Source organism: Chlorocebus sabaeus, chromosome 26 (genome assembly GCF_047675955.1).
Source record: "Chlorocebus sabaeus isolate Y175 chromosome 26, mChlSab1.0.hap1, whole genome shotgun sequence".
Classification (NCBI taxonomy): Eukaryota; Metazoa; Chordata; class Mammalia; order Primates; family Cercopithecidae; genus Chlorocebus; species Chlorocebus sabaeus.
In genome coordinates this window covers 25,840,610-25,865,575 of record NC_132929.1, presented here as the reverse complement: position 1 = coordinate 25,865,575, position 24,966 = coordinate 25,840,610, and the positions used below count along the sequence as shown (strand labels likewise).

The 24,966-nt window shown below is 42.9% G+C and overlaps 1 protein-coding gene across 3 annotated transcripts in view; it reads right to left on the bottom strand.

Moving 5' to 3' along the window:
* SLC27A2 (solute carrier family 27 member 2) overlaps positions 1-24,390 on the bottom strand; it is a 53,748-nt gene extending 29,358 nt beyond the window's left edge. The window contains exons 1-4 of one of the 3 annotated variants that reach the window (XM_008016677.3): positions 23,571-24,390; positions 9,033-9,242; positions 4,308-4,466; positions 1,252-1,376 (exon numbers count right to left, since the gene is read on the bottom strand). In XM_008016677.3, the coding sequence (XP_008014868.3) occupies positions 1,252-1,376; positions 4,308-4,466; positions 9,033-9,242; positions 23,571-24,048 (972 nt within the window). In that variant the 5' untranslated portion in view covers positions 24,049-24,390. The remainder of the gene's footprint in view (positions 1-1,251; positions 1,377-4,307; positions 4,467-9,032; positions 9,243-23,570) is intronic. The other 2 variants (XM_038009973.2, XM_038009972.2) reach the window with 2 other exon arrangements.
* Positions 24,391-24,966: the final 576 nt, after the last annotated feature.

The window sequence follows — 24,966 nt, the reverse complement described above, 5'->3', positions numbered from 1 at the left end:
CATAAACCTTTACCATGTCAGGAGTGACAGGTGCCATGAAATGCAGTGACAAGTGGGACAGTGAGGGGCAGGTGATATGTTTGATTATTAGTAGGAGAGGCCTCTCTCCTAATGAGGTAACATCTGGGCAGATACTGAGTAAAGTGAGGTGAGAGAGACCTGGGGGAAGAGCATCCGACACTTCTTTCTGCGTCACATAGCGGCTGGTATGTAAGGTGAGCATGACAGGTGTTTATCAATAGCAATTTATCAACTTAGTGATCCTTTGAGGTTAAGTTGACTGAGTAGATTAAAGGAACTAGAATCTGGTGAAAGGGAGTAGAATCTGGCGAGTTTACTGCATTGTCTTGCCCAGTGGCTCTCAACTAGGGTAGCATTTGCCTGCCAAGGGACATTTGGCAGTATCTGGAGACATTTTGATGATCACAACCTGGGCAGGTGGGGAGGTTACTACTGGCATCTCGTGGGCAAGGTTCAAAGGGTGCTAAACACTCTACAATGCATGGAATAAGTCCATGCAGCAAAGAATTAAAAGCCCAAAGTGTCAGCAGTGCCATCGTTGATAAATCCTATCTGATACCAGATCTCTGATGAGAGTTGAGGGACTGGGCAGGAGGAGCTCTTGAGAATAACCCCATCGAGAGCGGAACATCTGCAAACAGGGCAGATCCAAGGCCGTTGGAGATGCCCTGGGGCCTCTGTTCCCAGCTTGGTGACAGACTTGGCTGGTTGGTTTCAAAGTCACACAGGGATTTATTTATTAAACAATATTAAGTAAAAGTTTCCTGTATGTTTTTGGTATAACAGAAAACAAGGAGACAAGATGTGGTTCCAGCCATCAAAGATATTATAGCCAAGGAAGGATGGGAGGCATGAACGCAAACTCCTGCAATGTGACAAGGGCCACAGAGGGTAGAAATAAAATGACGTAGGGGAGAAGAGTAATGACTTTTGTTGGAGTGACCCAAATAGGTTTAATGTATGAGGTATCATTTGATATGCTAGGTGAGGGGTAAGATGTGAAAACAAGTAAAAAGTCAGGAAATAATCATCATCATCATAATAATATGAACTCCCACCTACTAAGTCCCCTCTATGTGGTAGGTATAGTGCCAAATACTTTATCATGATAATTGTATGCTAAACTCAAAACTGATATATGCAAATCAGCTAAAGCCTAGCACAACCCAAAATGACTTGAATTTCCATCTTACCCATTTCAAAATGATAGTACAACCGGGGTAGTGTTACCTGTGGTGTGTTGCATAAATACCGAAGCAGTTCACCGATATACTGAATGACAGTGACGTTGTATTTTCTGCAGTCATCCCAAAACTGGCTGGCTGAAAATTTAGTCCGCAAGGCAAGAGTAGCACCTACAGAGAAAGTATAGAAAGTGTCAAGAAAGAGGCCGGGCGCGGTGGCTCAAGCCTGTAATCCCTGCACTTTGGGAGGCCGAGGTGGGCAGATCACAAGGTCAGGAGATCAAGACCATCCTGGCTAACACCGTGAAACCCCGTCTCTACTAAAAAAACACACACAAAAAAAAAAAAAAAAAAAAAAAAAAAAAAACTAGCTGGGCGTGGTGGCGGGCGCCTGTAATCTCAGCTACTCGGGAGGCTGAGGCAGGAGAATGGCGTGAACCCGGGGGGCAGAGCTTGCAGTGAGCCGAGATTGTGTCACTGCACTCCAGCCTGGGGCACAGAGCAAAAACAAACAAACAAAAAGAAAGTGTGAAGAAAGAAATGGTAGAAAAAATTCTCCCAATTATATTTAATTTGTGAACTTTGAAAGACAGAAATTTAAAAATAAATTATTTTTGCAAACAAGTATTGAGTACCTTATATTCAATGCAAAAAATTAGTAAGCCATGGTTTTGTTTGATAGGGGCTTCCAATCTATGGAGGAGACTCATACAAAGGTCATTTTAATAAAAGTCAGCTTGCAGTAAGAGATTCAAATGAGGTCCTAAGAGGGAGGGAGGGGAGAGGGACAGAGATTTCATGCAAAAAAAAAAAATATATATATATATATATATAAATAAATATAAATATTTCATGCTATATAAATATATATATATAGAGTGAGACTGTCTCAAATATACACATATACACACACATACATACGTGTGTGTGTATATATATACACATATATTTGAGACAGAGTCTCGTTCTATTTTTTTTTTTCTTTTTTTGAGACTGAGTCTCGCTCTGTCACCCAGGCTGGAGGGCAGTGGTGCCATCTCGACTCACTGCAACATCCACCTCCTGGGTTCAAGTGATTCTCTTGCCTCAGCCTCCTGAGTAGGTGAGATTACAGCTGTGTGCCACCACACCTGGCAAATTTTTTGTATTTTTAGTAGAGATGGGGTTTCCCTGTGTTAGCCAGGATGGTCTCAATCTCCTGACCTCGTGATCTGTCCCCCTCGGCCTCCCAAAGTGCTGGGATTACAGGCGTGAGCCACCGTACCTGGCCCGAGTCTTGCTCTGTTGCCCCGGCTGGAGTGCAGTGGTGCAATCTTGGCTCACTGCAACCTCCGCCTTGTGGGTTCTTGTGCCTCAGTCTCTAAGTAGCTGGGATCACAGGCGGGCACCATCATGCCTGACTAATTTTTGTATTTTTTAAGAAGAGATGGGGTTTTGCCATGTTGACCAGGCTGGTCTCAAACTCCTGACCTCAAGTGATTCGCCTGCCTCAACCTCCCAAAGTGCTGGGATTACAGGCAGGAGCCACTGTGCCTGGCTCGTTCATGCAATATTTTAAATAATTTTGTGCATAAAATAAAGTTTGTGTTAAGTACTTATCTGTAGTGTTTTCCACTTGTGGTGTCCTGGTACTCAAAAAGTTTCAGATTTTGGAGCATTTTGGATTTCAAATTTTTGGATTGTGTGTGTGTGTGTCTGTGTGTGTGTATGTGTGTGTTTGAGCTGCTATAACAACATAGTACAGACAGGGTGGCTTAAACAACATATATCTCTTGCAGTTCTGGAGGCTGGGAAGTCCCTATCAAGGTGTTGGCAGATCGGGTGTCTGGTGAGGGCATTTTTCCTGGTTTGGGGATGGTCATCATCTCCCTGTGTCCTTACACGGAAGAGAACAGAGTCAGGAAAGAAGCTCTCTCCTGTCTCTTCTGATAAGGGCACTACCTTTCATAAAGGTACTACTCTCATGACCCAATTACCTCCCAAAGACCCTACCAGCTAATACCATCATATTGGGGGTTAGGATTTCAACACATACATTTTTGGGGGACACAAATATCCATCCATGACATGCATGCATATACACACACATATATGTGTGTGTATATACATATGTGTATATATTTTTATATATACATATATGATTATTTAAAATGAAATGCCACATGGGAGAAAAAGTTGTTTTTTAGTTCAGTCAGAAAGTTACAGATAGCTTCCTGGAAGAGGTGGCTATTGAACTTTGCGGTAACGTATACAAGTGACATAAATCCTCCTGGAAGGAGAGAGGATGGCAACTCCAATTTGAATAGTAAAGTCTGAGAAGGAAAGAGAAGAGATGGCAAGCCAAGCCAAGTATTCTGATGGAGTAGCCATCTTCTCTTCTTCTAGTAGAGCTGAAAAGCTGTGGAAACGGGAGGCTGCAGAAGAGTGCACACAGCTGAAGAAGTTTAAATCAGATGCTGATGGAGATCAACATGTAAGTTTCTAAAGATGGAAATGACATGACATAGAATCTAAGATTCAAGTGTCATAACCTAGATACAGATAATTTTTTATTTTTATTTTATTTTTCACGGTTGAGGTCTCACTCTGTCAACCAGCTTGGAGTGCAGTGGTGCAATCACAGCTCACTGCAATCTTGAACTCTTGGACTCAAGCAATTCTCTTGCTTCAGCCTCCTGGGTAGCTGGGACTACAGACTCCAGCCACCATGCCTGGTTATTATTATTTTTTTTTGTAGAGATGAGGTTTGCTCTGTTGCCCAGGCTGGTCTTGAACTCCTGGCCTCAAGCAATCCTCCTGCCTTGGTCTCCCAAAGTGCTGGGAATATAGGTATGAACCATTGCACCCAGCTCTAAAATATTTTAAAGGAGTTTCTCTCTTGATATACTGAACAATTATAGCATTATATTATTAGATAAGCAGGCATGAAAAAACAGATTATTTTAGATGCTTGCTTGTAATATGAGTCAAATAGCCTTATTGTTAAAGCAAAATTGAAGACTGTTCCGAGCAGACAGCAACGTAGCCAAATTTTATATTACTGTTCCTTGTGAGAAAATGTAAATGTGCACTCGCCTCCAACACTTTGTAGGAAAAGCTTACCAGCTACAATACATCCATGAAAGCCAATCAATAGTGCAGCACTGTGGTACAAGGGCAGAGTGATATAGATGACATCATCTGCCTTCAATCCGCTTACAAAAGCGAGGCCAGTTCCATACCATATGCGCTGATGAGTGATCATGGCCGCTTTTGGAAGACCTTTGCAAATATACAAGAGAAGGTATGAGTTAACCAAGATTGGGCATTTACAGTGTAGGAGAGAGATCTGGCTTAGGAAGATTAATCATCCTGTATTTTGAGAATTGCACTGGGAAGGGCCATGACCGGTTAGACCAGAAGTTGACAAATTTTTTCTATAAAGGACCAGAGAGTAAATGTTTTAGGCTTTGTGGGTCATACAATCTCTGTTGCAACAACTGAACTCTGCTATTGTGGTCAAAAGCAGCCATACACATACACATAAATGGAGTGTGGCTGTGTTCCAATAAAACTTTATTTATAAAAACAGGTGGGAGGCTGTATTTGGCCCACAAGCCACAGATTGCTAACTCCTGAGTTAGATGGTTAGATGGTAGTAATCTGAAGAGAAACAGAAAACAGAGGAATGAATGTCTATTGAATTTCTGCTCTGTGGCTACCATTTTGCATGAAATTTAAAAAATTTCATTTAATTTCCATAACATGTTTATGTATGACATAAACAGAATTATATTCTCCAATCCACAGATGTGAAGGCTGGGAGTCAGAGAGATTTCTTATGTACTGGAGTTATTTTATACAAACAAAGCAAATATGAACATTTCCTTATATGTTCTTGCCTTTTCCATTAAAAAATATGCACACTCAGCCAGGTGCGATGGCTCACATCTGTAATCCCAGCACTTTGGGAGGCCAAGGTGGGTGGATCACAAGGTCAGGAGATCGAGACCATCCTGGCTAACATGGTGAAATCCTGTCTCTACTAAAAATACAAAAAATTAGCCAGGCGTGGTGGTGGGCACCTGTAGTCCCAGCTACTTGGAAAGTTGAGGCGGGAGAATGGCGTGAACCTGGGAGGCGGAGGTTGCAGTGAGCTGAGATAGCGCCACTGCACTCCAGCCTGGGTGACAGAGTCAGACTCTGTCTCAAAAAAAAAAAAAAAAGGCACACTCTTTTGCATGTTTTTTGTCTCTGCTGCTTAACACTGTTTATTGGAGATTTGTTCATGTTTGTACATAGAGATTTCTCTTATTCATTTATTTATTCTCTTTCTCAGCTCCTTCAGAAGTCCTTTTATGAGTCTACTATAATTTATTTATACTATTTGCTGTTACAAATGATGCTGCAGTGAAGAACCTCGTCCATATGGCAGTTCACATATGAATGACACCATATCTTTTGGATAAATTCACAGAAGTGAGATTGTTGTGTCAAAAGATAAAAGATGGCCAGTCCTGTAATCCCAGCACTTTGGGACGCTGAGGCAGGAGGATCGCTTGAGCCCAGGAGTTCAGCACCAGTCTGGGCAACATAGTGAGACCCCTCCTCAACAAAAAGTAAAACAAATTAGCTGGGCGTGGCAGCATGCATCTGTAGTCCTAGCTACTTGGGTGGGAGGATTGCTTGAGCCCAGGAGGTTGAGGCTACAGTGAGCCCTGATCCTGCCACTGTACTCCAGCCTGGGCAACAGATTGAGTCCCTGTCTCAAAAAAAAAGTCTTTGTAATCTTGATAAATAACTGCCACATTGCCAGTTATAAGAGGTATCCCCATTCATTCTCCTACCAGCAATACATGAGTATGCCTGTTTCCTCCTAGCCTTGTCAATGTGTGCTCTTAAATGTTGGGACCTTTGCCAGTCAGAAAGGTGAAAAACGGTATCTCCATGTAGTTTTAGTACATTAGACTAAATGCATTTGCATATTCTTAACCATAATTTATATACGTTTTTGTAAGATTTTCTTCTGTTAAGTGTTTGCTTATATTGTTTCCCATGGAAGAACAGTTCAATTGGGGAGGGCATGAAGTCACTGGGAAGGGGACTAAGAGTTTCAGATCTGAGTGGGTAAGTAGACTTCATGAAGAGGAAGACAGATCTCTGTTGACTCAGATTCTTCAATACTTGATGGTACATTCACCGGATATTGCCCAAATAGCAGCAACTTGTTCCGAGGCAGACAAATATGGTCAGCAACCTACCATTATTGTAAATACAATTCAAAATTCATTTTCTTTAACAATGGGCCAGTTTTTTTGTTTTGTTTTATATATTATTATTAATATTATTTTTGAGATAGGCTTTCACTCTGTTGCCAGGCTGGAGTGTAGTGGTGTTCAAGGCTCACCACAGCCTCAGGTCAAGTGATCCTCTTGTCTCATCCCCGCAAGTATCTGGGACCACAGGTGTGCACCACCATGCCTGACTAATTTATTTATGTATATTTTTTGTAGAGACGAGGTCTTGCTTTATTGCCCAGACTGATCTTGAACTCTTGGCTTCAAGTGAGCCTCCCATCTTGGCCCCAAAGTGTTGGGATTGTAGATAAGAGCCATCGTGTCTGGCCTCTGAATTTTTTAAAAAGAAATGCTCATCTTTGTTGCCGTGAAGTACTTTCAGAACTCTCCTAAATTAAGATTTTGTATTAATGAAGAAATGAGAATATCGCGTAACTATTATATAATTTTGTGCCAATGACTTCCTTTGAGGAACAGGGACATTTGCTCTCCAACTGTTTAAATGAATTCTTTTAATTAATGTTTACAAGAGTAACTTAGCAATTTTTTTTTTTTCTACAGACAGTGTCTTGCTCTGTCACCCAGCATGGGGTACAGTGGCACATCACTGCAGCCTCAGACTCCTGGGCTCAAGTGATCCTCCCACCTCAGTCTCCCAAGTAGCTAGGACTACAAGGTGTACCACTATGCCAGCTAATTTTTAAATGTTTTTGTAAAGATGGGGTCTTGCTATGTTGCCCAGCCTGGTCTCAAACTTCTGGGCTCAAGTGAACCTCCTGCCTTAGCCTCCCAAAGTTCTGAGATTATAGATGTGAGCCACTGTGCTTGGCCTAGTAAATATTTGATTCAGAGAAAATGAAAAAAGTAAAATAAACACCCATTCAATTGTCTTCCAATTAAATATAAATTCTGACTTAAAAGATTAAATCAGAGAATGCTCATTCTCCTTTTTCTCCCTAAAAGGGATTTTCTATTTGACTGTGAAAACAGCATTATAACAAAGTTTCATACTTGTTTACACAGTACTAAGACTGGATTTCCCCCTCACTAACCAAGGGCTCAATCCTTTCCCAAATAAACATTTACAATTTAATTTTACCATTCTATTAAGAAATGATGATAAAAGTCCCATATGTTAAGGGAATGTCTGTGTGCAGCAGAAGTAATTGGTTAATTGTGCCAGCTCACCTTTCTGTTGGCCTGGCAATAAAAATAAAAAAAATAAAAAATGAGAGACATTATGTTTTGGGCACCAGCTTTAATATATCAATTCTGGCTTCTTCTCATTTACTTAAATACTTAGCAAAAGTGACCGTATGAAGTGAGGCCAACAATCAGGTTAAACTCAGGTCCAGGAACTGTGAGCTCAGGTGGGTGCTGAGGGCCTGTCGAGGCGAAGGAGACAGTTCCTGTCAGCTGTAGCTGAGATAAAAGGCTCAAAGGACATTTTAGCCTGGTCTGTTGATTATTTAACAAGGAGAAGACATGTATTACCTGCTTAAATTAAATTAAAATTTTAATCAACAGAGGTAAAAGACTCACAGATTCAATTTTCCAATATTGATAATAGTAATTGGCATGCTGGGGCTGGCTTCCTGTCTTTCTTTTAAATATACCCCTCAGGCTTCATATTATTACATTTTGGTCTTCCTGGCCTATAGTAGGCAGACACTAAATATCTATCACATGAATAAACAAGAAGGTACTAGGGATAGAGCTGTCAATTGTATGAGCTGTGGAATCAGCCTCCAAGGTGAATCCTGACAGTTCTAATGCTTATCTTGGGAAGTTCTTAACCTCTCTAAGTATCATTTTCTGAATCTCTAAAATGGAAGTAAAAATAGTACCCATTCAAGAGTAGGGGCAGAATCTTATCAACAAGTGTTGTAAAGCCCCTTGAAGAATGCCTAGTACACATACTACCCTTAATATTGCTTCTTCCATATAGCAGTGTTCCCATGACATTGTTAATTGGTAGTATTTCTTCTTAGTGGCTCATAATGGTGCAGCTTACAGTTGAAGGCATCCTAGATTTGATGAAATACAGTATTTTAGGCCTTATGCTATAGCCACCCCACATCCACAGCACCAAACAGCTCCAAATCAGTGTTGCATGGGAAGATAATGGTTAAAACATTTATATAAACAGAACCCCCAATTGTTCACTGGTCTTCTCCTGTGTTCCATTTATAATCAATTATAAAGTCTATATGGACTCCGGACATAATATAATCAAAACACAACAAGCATGAAAAACAATTCCAACTACCCATTCAGTGTCAAATCTCATTCATCATCATAACTCCTTCTGTAGTTCTTGGTTAACCTCTTTATCTGTTCTATACCAACTGGGGGAAAATATGCATAGCTTGGAGAAACCCAAATGAGATCACATGCTATGAAATAAGATCAGTTCCCACAGGCAAATAACTAAATCTCCTGAAGTATTAGTTATCCTATAAGTTTTGCCAAAGAAAGAGATTTGAAAACCTGTGCCAACATTTAACTCCTTCAGATCCATTTTTTTGGGGAATCCCCCCTTTATTTTTACCTGTGGTTCCAGAAGTATAGATGTATAAGGCAGGAGTGGAAAAAGTGACTTCAGACCTCCATGACTCTGGGGTAGGTTCAGCGGATACTTCATCCACTTTGTCCAGGAAAGAGTCAACCCCATCTGTGTTAGAAGTTCTGCTCACATAATAGATGGACACATCATCTTTTTTAAGGCTTGGCAGTATCTCTTCAACAGCTGCTTGTAGGTCTTAATTTAATAAGAAAAAAATCAAAACAACTAAATCAGCCTATTAAAGTTCTATTAGTGCATCAATAAGCATCATAATTTTATTTTCAGCATGATTTTTTGCTTAAATGTGTGGACATGACAAATGATGCTTATCATTACATATTTTATATTATTATTATTATTATTATTTTAATGGAGAGGGGGTCTATGTCAACCAGGCTGGTCTTGAACTGCTGGCCTCAAGCAATCCTCCCATCTTGGCCTCCCAAAGTGTGGGGATTACAGAGCTCGTGAGCCACTGCACCCAGCCCTATTGTGCATTTTAAACATGAAATTTACTATATTTGAAAAAAAAATCACGAGATTCCAATACTGAGGGAAGGTTGGGTTTTGATGGTTTCACAAGCATAGCAGATGGTTGGCTGAAATCTGTACTTCTTGTGGCAAGTGCAAACCAGTGGACATATGGGCAAAACCCAAGAAATATCAGTGTGTAACTGATATATATCTAAATATAACTCCAGAAATAAATTTAGCTATTCCTAATAAGTGCCACACAGGACTAAAGATGAAAAAAAGAGAGAAAATTTTAAGGTAGGAGAAGAGAAATGAAAAGAAGGCAGCCATGCTAATTAACAAAGATGATAGAAGCTAACTTTATGTAACAATTTTTTCTTATGCATCAGTAACAAGTAATTTCCTAGGAAGGTTAAACTGATCTGAGAAATAAGCTCTAAATTTCATAAGCACATTCTCCAATCTGAGGGGAGAAAAAGGAGTGATTAATTTAGTGCAGTGTTTCCCAACCTGTGGGTCATAATTACAGTAGTGGATTGTTAAAATCATTTAAACTGAGCGATATTTAAAAAAATGAAAAATGCTTAAAAGAAGGAAATAGAAATTTTGAAGCACATCTTAACATAGTAAAAGGTAACAGTTCTACTGACAGTTCTACTGCTTATCTTGAGAAGTTCTTAACCTCTCTAAGCGTCATTTTCTGAATCTCTAAAGTGGAAGTAAAAATAGCACCCATCTCAAAAGTGGTGGCAGAATCTTATCAACAAATATTATAGAGCTCCTTGAACAATGCCTAGTACACACTACCCTTAATATTACTTCTTCCATATAGAAGTATTCCTATAACACTGTTATAGGAACTATTCTTAATAGATGAACAGGGCTATTCATTTTTAAAAGTTCTGTTTCAGTTATGTGGGTGTGTGAGTACTGGGTCATGCACAAAAGTATTTCTTACTGGGTTAAGGTCAAACATTTTAAAGGCACTGATTTAATACGCAAACCACATTTCAGGCTTGCCACTTGGATTTTGTGCCTTTAAGCAGTAAAGTGAGACTGCTTTTAAGCCTACTTGTCTTGAATTGTGATAACGGAAGTGAATATACTTATTCTTTTTTTTTTGTTTTGTTTTGAGACGGAGCGTCGCTCTGTTGCCCAGGTTGGAGTGCAGTGGCATGATCTCGGCTCACTGCAACCTACGCCTCCCGGGTTCATGCCATTCTCCTGCCTCAGTCTCCCAGTAGCTGGGACTATAAGTGCCCGCCACTACGCGTGGCTAATTTTTTGTATTTTTAGTAGAGACAGGGTTTCACGGTGTTATCCAGGATGGTCTCGATCTCCTGACCTAGTGATCCACCCACCTTGGCCTCCCAAAGTGCTGGGTAGGAAGGTGACTAAATGTCTCAGGGAATTACCTTGGGGAGGCTATACCTAATTCATCTGATATGCTTTGTTTTTCAGATGTTTGTGTATGATATCTCCATGAAGACAAGAAATATCACCAGGATAGATGCATTTAAAATTTAAAAAAATATTTTAATCAAAAGACTCATGCACCTGGTAACAATAAATCAAATAGTACAAAAGGGTTTATAATGAAAATAAACAAGTCCTTACCCAGGCCTTCCTCACAATTAAAGCTATTGCCTAGGGGAAACCACTGTCAATTTTTAAAATTAAATTAAATTAAATTAATTAATTTATTTATTTTGAGATGAAGTCTCACTTTGTCACTCAGGCTGGAGTGCAGTGGCGTGATCTCGGATCACTGCAAAGCTCCACCTCCCGGGTTCATGCCATTCTCCTGCCTCAGCCTCCCGAGTAGCTGGGACTACAGATGCCTGCCACCACACCTGGCTTTTTTTTTTTTGTATTTTTAGTAGAGATGGGGTTTCACTGTGTTAGCCAGGATGGTCTTGATCTCCTGACCTCGTGATCCACCTACTTTGGCCTCCCAAAGTGCTGGGATTACAGGTGTGAGCCACAGCACCCAGCCCACCATTGTCAATTTTTTAAAAGCTGTTTCTTCTGGCAATTACCTCTCCATCACCAAAATATATGCATTTCCTGCTAGTTCTTGGCCTATCAATTTTGATCCCTACTTCCATTTCACCCTGTCCATTTCTGACAGTTATTATCTTCACTGTACATTGTCTAGGGTAATAGCATTTACATTTAACATTTATTCTGATACCATTATTCTGTCTTCCCAGCTTTATGGATTTGCTCTAGAAGCTGAAAACCAACAATAGAATCAATACAATTATGACTATGAAAATACTCACTGCAGAGCCAAGTAAAGTGCTATGATTGTACTTTCTTTATTGAACAGTTCTCTTTTTTTCTTTTGCCCCAAGAATCTCTATTCCCCTCCTTTACATTTTTTTTTTAAAATTTTTGTCTGGTTGCTCTCCAGTCCTTCAGCACTCCAGAAGGGTTACCAGAAATATGACTGTTGCAGAAACTGGGATGGCAGCATCCACTCCTGTGCCACTGCCTTGGCTCATGTCCTCATTATATCCTACCTAGATTATTGCTATAGTCTCCTGACCAATGTCCTGCCCTTGAGTCTCTTCCTGCTTCTAATTTATCAGCTTCACTCTCATCCAACTTCTTGCTGCCACCCTGTTTTTCAGGGCTGTTCATCCCTTGTCACAGAATCCACTCTCCTTATTCGGGAGGTCCAGAGGTCCCTCCCGGTCCCACTCTTGCTGGTATTCTGTGTCATCTCCTACTCTCTACCTCTTGCCCTCTTTCCTCTAACCACACTGATGTATGGACAATCCCTGAAGGTACCCATATGTTCATGTCTCATTACTTTTGCCCAGGTTGTTTCATGGTCTCTCACCCGCTGGTCACCTGGAAAACTCCTGCTTATCCTTCAAGACTCAGTGTAGGTAGCACTTCTTTTCTGTTACCTTTCCCCCCTCTGCAAAGTTAGCTGCTCCCTTCTACAGCTCCCATAGGAGCCCGTATTTACAATTATCAGGGCACTTATACACAGTCTGATAGGGTTCAATTTTTTTTTTCTTTTGAGACAGGGTCCTGCTCTGTCTCCCAGGCTGGAGTGCAGTGGTGTGATCATGGCTTACTGCAGCGTCAACCTCCTGGGCTCAAGTGATCCTCCCATTTCAGCCTCCCAAGTAACTGGGACTACAGGAGTACCATATGCCCAGCTAACTTTTTGTAGAGATGGTGTCCCACTACGTTGCCCAGGCTGATCTCCAACTTCTGAGCTCAAGCAATCCTCCCACCTCTGCCTTTCAAAGTGCTGGGATTACAGGTGTGAGCTATCATGCCTGGCAGATGTGGTTTAATTCATTTTCTCCTCTATTAGACAGGGAGATCTTTGAAATTAAGATCATAACCAAATCATCTTTGCACTCCCAGAACTACTAGATAAGTGCTTAATAAATGTTTATAATTGAAAAAAATTTACACAAAGTATGATATTAGTGTGGAAGAGACAGAGGAATAAGCTAAAGCTGCTTAAAGGATTCAGATCTGCGGTTGATAAACCTTTAAGAAAACATAATGTAAGATGAAATAATTTCTGAGATACAAGTATGCCTTGCTACAAGTAAGGGCCCACAGAGGTAAATTTAAAAACAGCAACTCCTACTGCTAAAGAACTGTGAAATCTCCTGTCTTTCCTCCTGTCATGAGACTCAGGGTCCACAGTCAAACAACCCGTTCATAAATTACCTGGATCCATTCTCATTCCCTCCCTCTCAACATTTATTCAACATCTGTTTAAAGAGTGTTCCCTGTGTGCCAGGCAGGTCTCTACATGCTGGATATGACAGTGAGCAAAACACTGTCCCTGTTTTCATAGAGCCCAGGTCTAACAGAGGAGAAACAAACAAAAATCAAAATAAGTGGCCATAGGTGTCACAACTGGAGAAGGAGAAGGTATTTGGGGAGCAGGTAGTGGGCGGGGGGCAGAAAGACGACCTAGAAGAAGTGCCCTGTAAACTGAGACCTGAAAGATGAGCAGATGATGGAGATGAAGATCCGCTGGGACTGACTAAGCCTGTGTCTGGGCAGTGGAACGGCTTATGCAAAGGCCCAGAGCCAACGCAGCCTGAGGCCCGAGTAACCAAAAGAGGTTAAAGCTGACTGGAATGTGGAGTGGGAGGGGAATAAGGTTGGGAGAAGAGGCTGGAGACTTAGAAAGCAGGTCCCTGAGGGCCTGGCTTAAGCCAGGCAAGTGGACTGGAGGGGCAGTGAGCAGAGGTAGGGAGACCAGCTGTTAGATGAAGCTTGTCTACACTGTGGAGGCAGCAGTGGGTAGAGAGAAGTGAATGTACTCAAGAGATATCTGGTAGGTAGAACAGATAGGACTTAGTAACAGTCTTTTTTTTTTTTTTTTTTTTTCTTTTTTCTTTTTCACCTCCAAGTAATCATCTTAATGGGGGGAAAATGGTAGGTCAAAAGGGACTTTAAGTTTTTCTGTACTTTTTTTTTTTTTTTTTTTTTTTAAGAAAAATGTACTCACAGCTAGCCTGGGCAACATGGCAAAACACCTCTATAAAAAAACACACACACAAAAAAATGTTAGCTGGATGTGGTGGCGCACACCTGTAGTCCCAGCTACTTTGGAGGCTGAGGTGGGAGGATCACCTGAGCCTGGGAGGTCAAGGCTGCAGTGAGCCATGATTATGTTACTGGACTCCAGCCTGGGCAACAGAGTGAGACCCTGTCTCAAAAAAAAAAAAAAAAAAAAAAAAAAAAAAGGAAACTAAAAAAAAGAAAAATGTACTCAGGTATTAGTATGAAACATTAATAATAACAAAAGGAAATGTAATTAAGCTGGTGTCATGCTTGATCACAGTCCAAGCAACTTCACATCATGTGTACTTCATTCATGTTCCTAGCTGGCCCTCTGCAAGCATATAGTTTGTGATTCCTGACCTTTTATGCAAGTCATCTAATCTGAAGGGAGGGCCATTGCCCCTGCCCTACACCATTTCCTTCCATTTCCTGTAGGCTGTTGGTATAGATTTGTTATTTGGGCAGACTTGAGTTTCCTTGCCAACCATATCAGGACACACTATGGAAGCCTTTCTTCCCTTAAAGATGTAGAAAGAAAAAATGAAATTTGAAAGGAAATTCTGGAGGTGAATCTACCTATCAACTATCTAGTTGATATTTAATGTCTTTTTTTTTATTTTGAGATGGAGTCTCACTCTGTCACCCAGGCTGGAGTGCAATGGTGTGATCTCAACTCACTGCAACATCTGCCTCCTGGGTTCGAGCGATTCTCCTGCCTCAGCCTCCCGAGTAGCTGGGATTACAGATGCCTGCCACCACACCCGGCTAACTTTTGTACTTTTGGTAGAGACAGGGCTTCACCATGTTGGCCAGGCTGGTCTTGAACTCCCAACCTCAAGTGTGATCTACCCACCTTGGCCTCCCAAAGTGTTGGGATTACAGGCATGATCCACTGTGCCTGGTTGGCCTACATATTTTCTAATTTAAGCATAAAATATCTATCTATCTTTTATAATTCTTATTGTAAAGTCTGCTCATCTAAGAGTGAATATCAACTAGAACATATAAGCTATAATTCTATTTGTCAAGGTTGGGTTCTCTGAGACTCTGAGATGTGCATGCAGGAGTGCTCTTGGGAATGGGACCTGTGAGGCTGCAAGGGAAGTAGACTGGATAGAGGGAGACATTGAACTGTAATGCAGACACATCAGAAGCCTCCCTCAGCAGATCCTCTAATCCTAAGGGGACTCTGGACCTGGGATGCCCTTCAGGGTTGTCCCAAATTAAGGGAGGTAGGCTGTGCCTTCACACCTGCCCTTTGACCAGCCCAATGGACTCACGCTGGGGTGGTGGTGCTTAACCTTGGGCAAAGTGTCTCTCTTCAACCAAGGACAAGTCCTGGGAGAGGTCTCAGCTGAGAGCTCCCAGGTGCTGAAGAGTGAGTCTGTCAGTCCTAAAGCGGGGATCTGGGTGGCACATCACAGCATGCACCCACCTCTCTCATTACTAATAATAAACATTTAAAATTTTCATTTGCATAGAACTGTTGGTATAGTTTTATACATATATCACTTCACATAATTTTCATAAAAACCCTGTGATATAGATACCAGAGATTCACCAAGCCAGTGTATGGAGGGTCACGTGCAAAATGAAAAGAATCATTCTGGGTTTCTGAGATTCCCACCTCCTTGTATGAGCCATTCAGATTAAGTTCTAGCAAAAGTGCCTTAGTTCCTGGAAGAGGCTGGCTGCTTGGCCTTCTGCTCAGTGCGTGTTCAATCATGTGGATCTGCCTTTAATGAGTAACATGGATGATCTTTTCTTGAAGAGCAAAACCTCAAGCTTTATTGAAAGTTTGAGTATGAGAAACAGTAGTCACAGAAAGTTGCCTGAAGGGTGTAGAGCAGCTCCATCAGTTAGTTCCTCATCAGTATAGTTTTAAGTGATAGACTGAAATAAACCCTCAGAGAAAGAGCACACACTTGGGTGTTGAAAAATCAAGTGATTACAACACCACTCCCCCATCCCCTTAAAGTCTGTTCAAAGAAAATTTTAAAAAATTAAGGTAGCATATTAAGTCTGTCCCTGCCTTTTTTTTTTTTTTTTTTTTTTTTAAGGAAAAAGGAATTTTCTGAATAAACAAGCCCATTGCTAGAAGGCAGGGAGATTGGGTGGGTGGTGAGCTGAATCAATCTTCATTACTAAGGCGTTAGGTGCTCAGGCTAAACCTGCAGCTTTCCAATAGGAAAACATTCAGTTTAGTAGCTTGTTCTGCTACTAGACTGCCTCAGTGAATGAGTAACTGACTGGATTAAACAAAACACCCCAGAAATATTTACCAAGAAGGTAAGGTCCAAAAGGAAGGTAGTGAAAGGAAATGTACTCTCATCATGAAATGGTTGGTTAATGAGCAAGTCAAGCTTGAAGGTTTATCTCTTTTCTTCACTCAGGAAAGCAACTGAAACACAAACTAGTGCTATTAATAACATAATCCTTGAAGACAATCTAAAAATAGTTCCTAAAATGCCATTTGTAACTGTAATTTTGTATCTCAATCATTGGCAGTTTGGAATGACAGTATTTTGTACAGCAAGATGATACATATTATAATATTTTATATATATATGTAGAGAGAGACGTGTGTGTACTCCTCCCTCTTCCCCACACAAAACAAACCACCCAGAGGTCATAAAAATGCTTAAGTTCCACCAGGAGTAAGCAAAAATTTAACAAGAAAATACATTCTCATTTTACATTTATGTAATTAAGTAGTAATCTCCTTGATGTTAATTTTTATTTCTCCAAGTTAAAGTTCTTGCTTATATGAACTCTTGCTTTCTAGATAGCCCTGGAATCAAAGGTAATTCCTTATCCTGAGTTACTAGGTCACACAAGGCCTTACATAATTGTTAGCATTTGATATCTGTAAGCAACCATGTCATCTGTCTACCAACGATCTACTTCCTTTTTCTCAGAGGCTGTGGGAAGGTCCTTTTCAAATACTAGCCACTTATTATATAGAATAACCTGAACTCTATCCTTATCTTTCAGATTCAATAACATTAACACCCGATTCAGAGTTTGTTTTTACCTCTTAATTCCCTGTTTCTGAAGAAAATAAAGTGCATTCCCATATATGCCAGCAAAGTGCTAATTTTGTTCTTGGATGGAGATGTACAATCACCTCCTTTGCAAGCTTCAGTTAAGAGCAGTGAAAGAAGAAAAATTTTAGAGAATATCTTTAAGCTACCTTTCCTTGGGCTACTAGGCTGGGAATCCCAGTCCTTGGATATATTAATCATTTGGTGTCTGGGTTTCTGTCCTTGCACAGGGTCCTCCACCATCCTACTCACAGATCCTTTCCAGCCCATCCTGTGCTCACCACCGGCTTGCCTGCTGCACTGAGACCCGAGGAGAACACCGCTGTCCTACCGTGCACTGCCAGAGGGCTGGACACGGTCATTGACTAGGAGGACATTTGGGAGATAAGTAAGCCTGTAGTAGGGTAAGGCCGGGCCCAGCGGAGATTGAGTTTAAATGGATATTTTCACATCTGATTTTGTTACATCATTTTTCAGGCCCTCATGCCCAACCCAGTGGTCCTTAAGCTTCAGGGAAGAAAGCCTGTCACAATCAACCAGAATAATGGAACCCATTAATTCAACAGACACTATCTATTATGTATGTATGTATGTATGTATGCATCCATCCATCCACCTACGTACTTACCTACCTACCTACCTGCCTACCTACCTACCTACCTACCTACCTACCTACCTACCTATCTGGACAGTCTCACTCTGTCACCCTGGAAATGGTGTGATCTTGGCTCACTGCAGCCTCTGCCTCCCAGGTTCAAGTGATTCTTGTGCCTCGGCCTCCCGAGTAGCTGGGATTACAGGTGCCCGCCCCCATGCCCGACTAATTTTTGTATTTTTAATAGAGACAGGGTTTCGCCATGTTGGCCAGGCTGATCTCAAACTCCTGACCTCAGGTCAGGAGGCCCATCTTGGCCTCCCAAAGTGTTGAGATTACAGGCATGACCCACCACGCCCTGCCCAACAGGCATGTATTGACTGCCTACTATGTGCTAGACATTACTAGGGAATTATTCAAAGATATATGAGAGAATTCTAAGCCTTTGAGACAAAGTGCATTGAAGCACCTCATTTAAGTTACTTCTTGGGCAGCCCAAAGAGGTGAGAAGAGTGGAGATTAGATTATTTCCGTGCCTTGATTCTGGACTAAAGTTGGCATTAGAAAATTAAATATTTCCTTCTGTGGAAGTGAGGCCACTGCTGTTGGCCATTCTTTGGACTCTGAGTCCCTATTTTTTCCATTTCCTGAGTCCCTTCAGGAAACAGCTTAAAAAAATGACTATTATTAAGTCCAGCCTGCCATTGTTCTTACATCGCAATACACTTTAATGAAGCATCTCACTGTGTTAAGCACCTGATCAGAAGGGCCTCTGGTGCTCCTTTTGCCTGGAATGCCTCCTTCCCCCAATGCATTTGTCCAGCTCAATAGTCAGTGCCCCCAAAAAGCCTTCTCTTGACCTCTGCTTGTTTTCCTACAGCACTTGTAGCTCTCCCAGCACACTGAGCATATTCTCCTGGGTGTCACAGTCATTTGTGCATGCAGTTTAGTTCTTTTACTGGACTGTAAGATCCTTGAACTAATTCATCTTATTTTTCCATCCCATCATGGCAGAGAGAAAACTAGCTTGTACCTTGTTGGGACTCTCTCTCTCTCTCTCTTTTTTTTTTTTTTTTGTGGCTTCTCCTCCAAATGTTTCTTGCTTTGAAAATCAAATTGTTGTACCATCAGTTTTTCTCAATCTAAACTCAAAAGTTTGGATGACAAGGGTTATCCTTGGTCCCAACACTTGTTTTGTAATGAAGTTCTTCGGTCTTAGAGCTTTTAATGATGCAATATTTTTGAAAGCTATTGTAAGCATTTTCCTTTATCACATTGTTTAAAGGAGGTCTAATTTTGCTTTCTGCAACCTTGCAACAGCAGGTCAAAGGTAATCTGGAACATTTTATAACTTATCTGGGACTCAGTTTTGCAACAGAGAGTATCTTTTACTGTTACTAAAGCCTTGTATAAGAGTAGTGCCTACACGGTGGGAGCCTCGCATGGCTGTGTTGAGTTAGACAGTGTATACCCTGCTAGTGAGCTGACGAGGGGACCTTCAGGAGACCTGGGTTATCTATCTGGTAGAAGAGCTAGTTTAATGATGGTCTTGATGCTAGGATAAATGGAAACAGAACAAATGTACTATCTCAGTCCTCTTTTGTAGGTTTTTATAAACTATCCCATATTGTGTGAAATAAAATATATTTTACTGTCTCACCCATATTCTGTATTTGGAAAGTTGTGTGAAAAACTACTGGCCCAGCCAGTTGGCTTTTATTAATTACAACATTGATACAGGTTCTTATCGTTGGAGACAATTTTTCCATGTGATTACCTAGATCATACCCTGCCCTGGAGAACGATCATGAAATGTACAGCAGAGAGAAAGTCATATTCTCTGGGAAACAGTGCTGCTGCTTGATTCAGGGAAGTGTTTGAGAGTCTTGACTTTCTGTAACTACAGTAAAATTGGAAGGAGTAATCGAGTACTGAAATTCCTGTATTCAACCCTGCAGGGTTGAGTCCTGTTAAGTTTTATAAAGAAACCCCCAAATTCATAACAACTGGATCAATTCTCATGATAAATGCCTCTGTGCTGGTCCTTTACATATACTGCAGAATTTAACTGACAGATGGAGCTCAAGAGCTCTTACTAGCCTACAAGCCCTGGGCTGAAATTCAAAGTATGGAATCAAACTCACATTTATGTATCATGTTCAAGATGGTGTGATAGAATAAACAGTGCCTCGTGAGAAAAAAAAATCTGGGTTCTATCTCTACCTTTCTGTTCCTAACTATCCACTTCACCATGGGCAATTCATATCATCCCTCTAGGCCTTTGTTTATATAGTTATAAGACAATGGGAAGGCCAGTAGCGGTGGCTCATGCCTCTAATCCCAGCACTTTGGGAGGCCAAGGCGGGTGGATCATGAGGTCAAGAGATTGAGACCATCCTGGCCAACATGGTGAAACCCTATCTCTACTAAAAACACAAAAATTAGCTGGGCATGGTGGCGGGCGTCTATAGTCCCAGCTACCTGGGAGGCTGAGGCAGAAGAATGGCTTGAACCTGGGAGGCAGAGGTTATCGTGACTCGAGATTGTGCCACTGCACTCCAGCCTGGGCAACAGAGCGAGACTCTGTTTCAAAAACAAAGAAACAAACAAACAAACAATAACAACAATGAAAAACAATGGGAAACTAGACTGTTTCTCAAAGCCTAGTCCTCAGACCATTTGTTTCAAAATCACCTGGGGTTGGGGGTAGGATTTCTTATAAAAATACACATTCCTGGACCCCAACATAGTCTTACTGAATCAGCATTTTTGGGGATGATCTCAGAAATTTTATTTTTTTGTTTTGAGACAGGGTCTCACTCTATCACCCAGTCTGGAGTACAGTGGCACAATCACAGCTCAGCACAGCCTCAACCTCCCAGGCTCAAGTGATCCTTTCGCCTCGGCCTTCCCACTAACTGGGACCACAGGCACTCACCATTATGCCCAGGAATTTTTTTTTTTTTTTTTTTTTTTAGAGACGGGGTTTCGTTATGTTGCCCAGGCTAGTCTCGAACATCTGGGCTCAAGTGATCCTCCCTCCTCTGCTTCCCAAAGTGCTAGGATTACAGGAGTGAGCCATAGAGTCCGGCCTCAGAATGTTTTTAAAAGTAAGCTTCCCAGGTGATTCTTAGGCTTATTAAAGTTTCTTCTGTAACCTTTTTTTTTTTTTTTTTAAAAGTATAACACATTCATTAAAGTTAGAGGATTATAGGGTTAGAATATCTCTAAGGTCCCTTCCAACACCAAAGAATTCTAAGAATCAAGTCCATTCAACATATTTTCCCACGGGCATGTTTAGTAAACATGCAACTCTGTGACAGACTGTAATTTTGCTTCGTGTGCAAAGGTATCTCAGTGATTTGGAAAAACTGACTTTTTTCCCCCAAATATGTGGCCTCCCTCAGAGGTCAGTTGACTGTCCAGAGAGTGCCTTAGGTCCACTGCAAAGTCTGGTTCATGTTTGATTTTAATGTAGAAATTTCCATATATTCTCTATGCAAACACATAGCTCTATGGCAGAAAACTGTTGCCTAGGTGGGAAGAGGGTATCTGGTTGTAATTCTGACTTTATTACAGAACCAAACTGTATTATGGTCATTTAATCCTGAACTTCTTTGTCAACAAAACTCCAAACCCTGTGACCTCCCTCTCAGGGTGCCTGGGATACTAAAGTGATAAACAGAATTTAGATGCCTCTTGAAGTGGTACAAAGATCACTGTGTTAATAATTTCCCTCCAAGTAAGCTGGTAAAGTAATAGGCTTAGGAGAGTCTTCTAGTTACAAAGTAGTGAAGTTACTGCTTTTCTCAGGCAACTAGAAATTAATAGGAATTTTCTTGAAAGGACCATCTCTTCCAAATAATTTAGCCACCTTTAAACTTGTCTTTCTTTCTTTCTTTTTCTTTTTTTGAGATGGAGTCTCACTCTGTTCCCCAGGCTGGAGTGTAGTAGCATGATCTCAGCTTACTGCAACCTCTGCCTCCTGGGTTCAGGTGATTCTCCTGCCTCAATCTCCCAGGTAGCTGGGATTACAGGCACGTGCCACCATGCCCAGCTGATTTTGTTTTTTTTTTTAAAGTAGAGATGGGATTTTTGCTATGTTGGCCAGGCTAGTCTTGAACTCCTAACCTCAAGTGATCCGCCCACCTCAGCTTCCCAAAGTGCTGGGATTACAGGCTTGAGCCACCATGTCCAGCCTAAAACTTGGCTTTCTGCTTTTAAACTTTTATACAAAGCCTATATTTTTTGGATTATTTATTTCATGCCACATGAAGCAGGTGTGTAAGATTCCTGGTTTCTCACAAGTGAATTAACCTTTCATCTTTCTGTAGCCCCTTTAGTTTGCCTCAGTTTCCCCAGCTATGAAATGAAGGGGTAGAGCAACTGGACGCTTCATCCCTTCCAGCACACTTACACTTTACATTCATGCAGAGGAAGACAATAAGATGTAGGAAAGAGGCTGGGTGCAGGGGCTCACACCTGTAATCCCAGCACTTTGGGAGGCTGGGATCCCAGCACAAGGTGGATGGATCGCTTGAGCTCAGAAGTTTGAGAACAGCCTGGGCAACATGGTGAAACCCTGTCTCTACCAAAAATAACAAAAAATTAGCTGGGCATGGTGGTGCATGCCTGTGGTCCCAGCTACTTGAGAGGCCGAGGTGGGAGGATCGCTTGAGCCTGGGAGGCAGAGGTTACAGTGACCTGAAATAGCACCACTGCGCTCCAGCCTGGGCAACAGAATGAGACTGTCACACACACACACACACAAAAGTAGGAAAGAGCATGACTTCGAATAGAACTAGGTTGGAATTTTAAGCCTCAGTTTTCTCAACTGTATAGTGGTGGTGGTGGTGGGCTGGGGGGTAGTGATATGTTATCTCCTGGGCTAATAAAAGCATCTACTATAGGGCTTAGCACAGAAATTCATTCTAGAAAGCTGAGGCTCCTTGGCTCCCTAGACCCCTTCCCTGTCACCCAGGTCTTTCAGCCCACACCTGGGTAGGCCTCTTCTTACTGACTGAGAGAAGGAACCCTTGGTCCTTATTCAAGTGCAGAGACAAGCTCTCTGGGAGGGGAAAGCCATCAGCCCTGTGAGTAACAGGTTCTCTGTCGCTTCCTGGCCTTGTCATCACTTAAGTTACTATTTCAAGTCTGGCTAAAATGTGGCAGGAGGTAACCACAGAACTGAAAGGGTCACTATTGTTATAGATGCAGTGGGGGCTCACAAGGGCCCTGCAGCAGATCCCCAATATCTTCTCTCTGGGGATCAGGTGGGGTCACCTTTGTTCTGCAGGGAAGGGACAGGGATGCTAACAGCAGTTGAGAGCTGGAAGCACCATCGAAACCTGCCTCATTACAGAGGAGCAAACCAAGGGACAGAGAGAAGTGACTTTCCCATGATCACACAGCCAGTCAAGCAGCAGAGGTGAGAAGAGCCCCTCCGGATCCACTAGAGTTCGCACTCAAGAGCCTCTGCATTTTAATGCAGATGTTATAAGTATTGATTAAGAGCTTGGAATTTGGAGATAGATGGCTGGGCATGAGGCTTCGCCTCTCAGGACCTCAGTGGTCTCATCTGTAAAAGTCCTATAACAAACCCTACCCATTGTGAGGATTAAAAGCCATACTGCCTGTAGAGTGCTTAACACAGAACCTAGCACATAATTAGCTTCCACAACAGGTGGTTCTAAATGATCATTATTTGCGATTCAAGGAAACACTGCCAACCTCTTTTTCTGTACCTCTAGTTCTGATCTGAACCTCCCTCTGTGAACCCCTTATGCCACGCTGTGGCTCGTTAGTCAAGGCGCCCAGAAGCCCTGGTGCCTGGGCAGGGCGATCCTCAGGGCTCACCTGGCGACGCCAGCAGCACCTTCGCCCCGCAACACTGGAAGCAGTGCAGCAGGGACTTCGCGCGGATGTTGTAATTGAGGCACGCCATGGCACAGCCCAGCTTCACCAGCCCCAGCCACAGCCACACGTAGGCCGGCTCGTTACCCATAAAGAGCGCCACGCAGTCTCCCTGGCGCAGGCCGAGGTGGTCGTGCAGCGCCCGGGCCACCTGGTTGCTGCGCTGGTCCACTTGCGCGTAGGTGAGAGTCTCGTCGCGGAAGAGCAGAAAAGGCTTGTGTGGAGTCTGGCGCGCTTTCTCCAGGAACGCCCGCAGGATGGTGCGAGCCGGCCGCCGCTGCCCATAGCTGCGCGCCCTCCGGCCCACGGCGGCCACCTTCAAGAAGTAGCCCACGTCCTGGAAGAAGTAGGGACAGCAGAGGTTCACCAGGAGCGGCAGGAACAGCAGCCCCGCCAGGACTGTGTAGATGGCGGAAAGCATGACGGCTGAGGGGCCCTCTGTCCCAGCCAGGGCAGAGGGCGCACCCCGGGCGTGCAGCGCGGCGACTAGGCAGGCTCCGGGCGGACTGGCGGGCTGCGCCGGGGCGCACGCGGCGGGACGCCGGGCTCGTGTGAAATGAAGGGGAAGACAGAGCTCCTCCGCTGCAGGCACCGCCGCAGGCCCCGGGGCAGGTGTAGTTGTGTGCGGGCTGCCGGGGGTTCCGGGCCGGACTGGCCGGCAGAGCCCGCCCCCTTGTGGGGTGCAGCCACCTGCGCTCCCGGCCCGCCCACGCGGTCCTCCCCGGGCTGGGCAGGCTGCCCTGCGGCTCACCGGAGGCCTCGGCCACCTCCCCGCCCGAGTCTGGAGGTCTGGGGTCAAGTCTGGACCCCCTCGCGTTGTGACCGAAGTACTTTACCTCAAGGAGCCACAGTTTCTTTAAATGGTAATAAGACGCAGTTAGCGGACGTTGAGAATATTAAAGGAGATAATGCAGGCGTGGGGCTATAATTTGTTACCACTAATAGAGTGGCTTATGGAGATGACACTGTTATTACCGATGAAGTGCCTTATAAATGTCAGACAGTCCTATTATTTATTAATAGCGGGTACCAGGTGCCACTGCCAAACCAGAATCTCATCTCTGCTTCCTGGTCCCAAGGGCTTTCCGCCTGGTCTCTCTTTGTTTCTCAGATTTGCTTCCCAGTCCGACTGCCAGGCGGTCTCTTGTAGCGAAGGCTTCAAGATTGAACAGAAAATGTCCGCGGCAGTCACGTCCGGCTCATCCCAAGCCCTGCCCGGTGAGTAAGGGCAGGACACCCTAACCTAGCCGGCCCTGCCCGGCCGGGGTATTCCTGATTTCGTGAGGAGCAGTGCCACACATCACCACGTGAAATCAAGCTTTGACATTATTTTAAGATT